The 1,019-nt window shown below is 35.6% G+C and overlaps 1 protein-coding gene across 1 annotated transcript; it reads left to right on the top strand.

The window, feature by feature from the left end:
• Window positions 1-17: 17 nt before the first annotated feature.
• On the top strand, window positions 18-999 carry LOC108628411 (putative ankyrin repeat protein RF_0381; the record flags this gene model as incomplete). The annotated part of the gene is made up of 1 exon (XM_018030317.2): window positions 18-999. A coding segment is annotated over one exon (982 nt), but the record flags the coding sequence as incomplete, so codon positions are not given.
• Window positions 1,000-1,019: the final 20 nt, after the last annotated feature.

The following is a 1,019-nucleotide window of genomic DNA, read 5'->3' as shown; positions in this document are numbered from 1 at the left end:
ATGCTGTAAATAATGATCGAGCAAGACCTTTGCATTCTGCAGTACAAAATGGTAATCTCGAGGTAGTTAAAGCTCTTGTTTCACATGGGTCTGATATTAATGCTGAATCTTTAGGAGTAGGTAATCATAAAGTTGATGCGAACATTACAGCATTACATCAGGGAACACAAACTGGTAGATTAGATATAGTTAAGGCTCTGCTTGAAGCGGGAGCAAACGTTAATACAAAAACAGGTGATAAGATTACACCTCTACATTTAGCGTCTCAAAATGGCTTTTTAGAGTTAGTAGACATTTTAATAAAAGCAAAATCTAATGTTAATGCTAAGGATTATGAGAATCTTACACCTCTGCATTTAGCAGCAGAACGTAATCACTTTGGAGTAGTTAAGTCTCTTTTTCTAGTAAGGGGAATTGATGTTAATGCTAAAGGCCACGATAATTCCACAGCTTTACATATAGGATCTCAGAATGGTCACTTAGAAGTAGTGAAGCTACTAATAGAGAAAAAAGCCAATGTTAATGCTAAAAAAAACGAAGGTTTTACACCTTTGCATCTAGCAATTCAGCAAAGTCATTTCGAGGTGAGTGATTTTTTTGGAGCAAACATTAACAANAAAATAGTAGAGAGCTTAATTGCAAAAGGAGCAAATATAAATGCAAAGATGGATGATGGTAGAAGAGCTCTACATTTGGCCGCAGAGCATAATCACTTGGAAATAATGAATTTCTTGGTTAAAAATGGAGTAGATGTTAATGCTCTAGATAACAGAAGGTGGACTCCTCTACATTGTGCAACATATGATGGTAATTTAGAAGTTGCTAAATCTTTGCTTAATAAAGGAGCAGACATTAATGCTAAAACAGTTAAAAGTACTACACCTCATGCAGTAGACCATGATCATTTGGAGGTGGTTGAATTGCTCTTAAAAAAAGGGGCAGAAGTTAATGCTCTAGATCACACAAATTGGACTCCTTTACATTTTGCAGCAGAAAAAGGTTATGATCAGATAGCAACC

Source organism: Ceratina calcarata, unplaced genomic scaffold (assembly GCF_001652005.2).
Source record: "Ceratina calcarata isolate Rehan_Ccalc_2016 unplaced genomic scaffold, ASM165200v1 scaffold5204, whole genome shotgun sequence".
NCBI lineage: Eukaryota > Metazoa > Arthropoda > Insecta > Hymenoptera > Apidae > Ceratina > Ceratina calcarata.
This window is presented reverse-complemented; position numbering and strand designations above follow the sequence as displayed.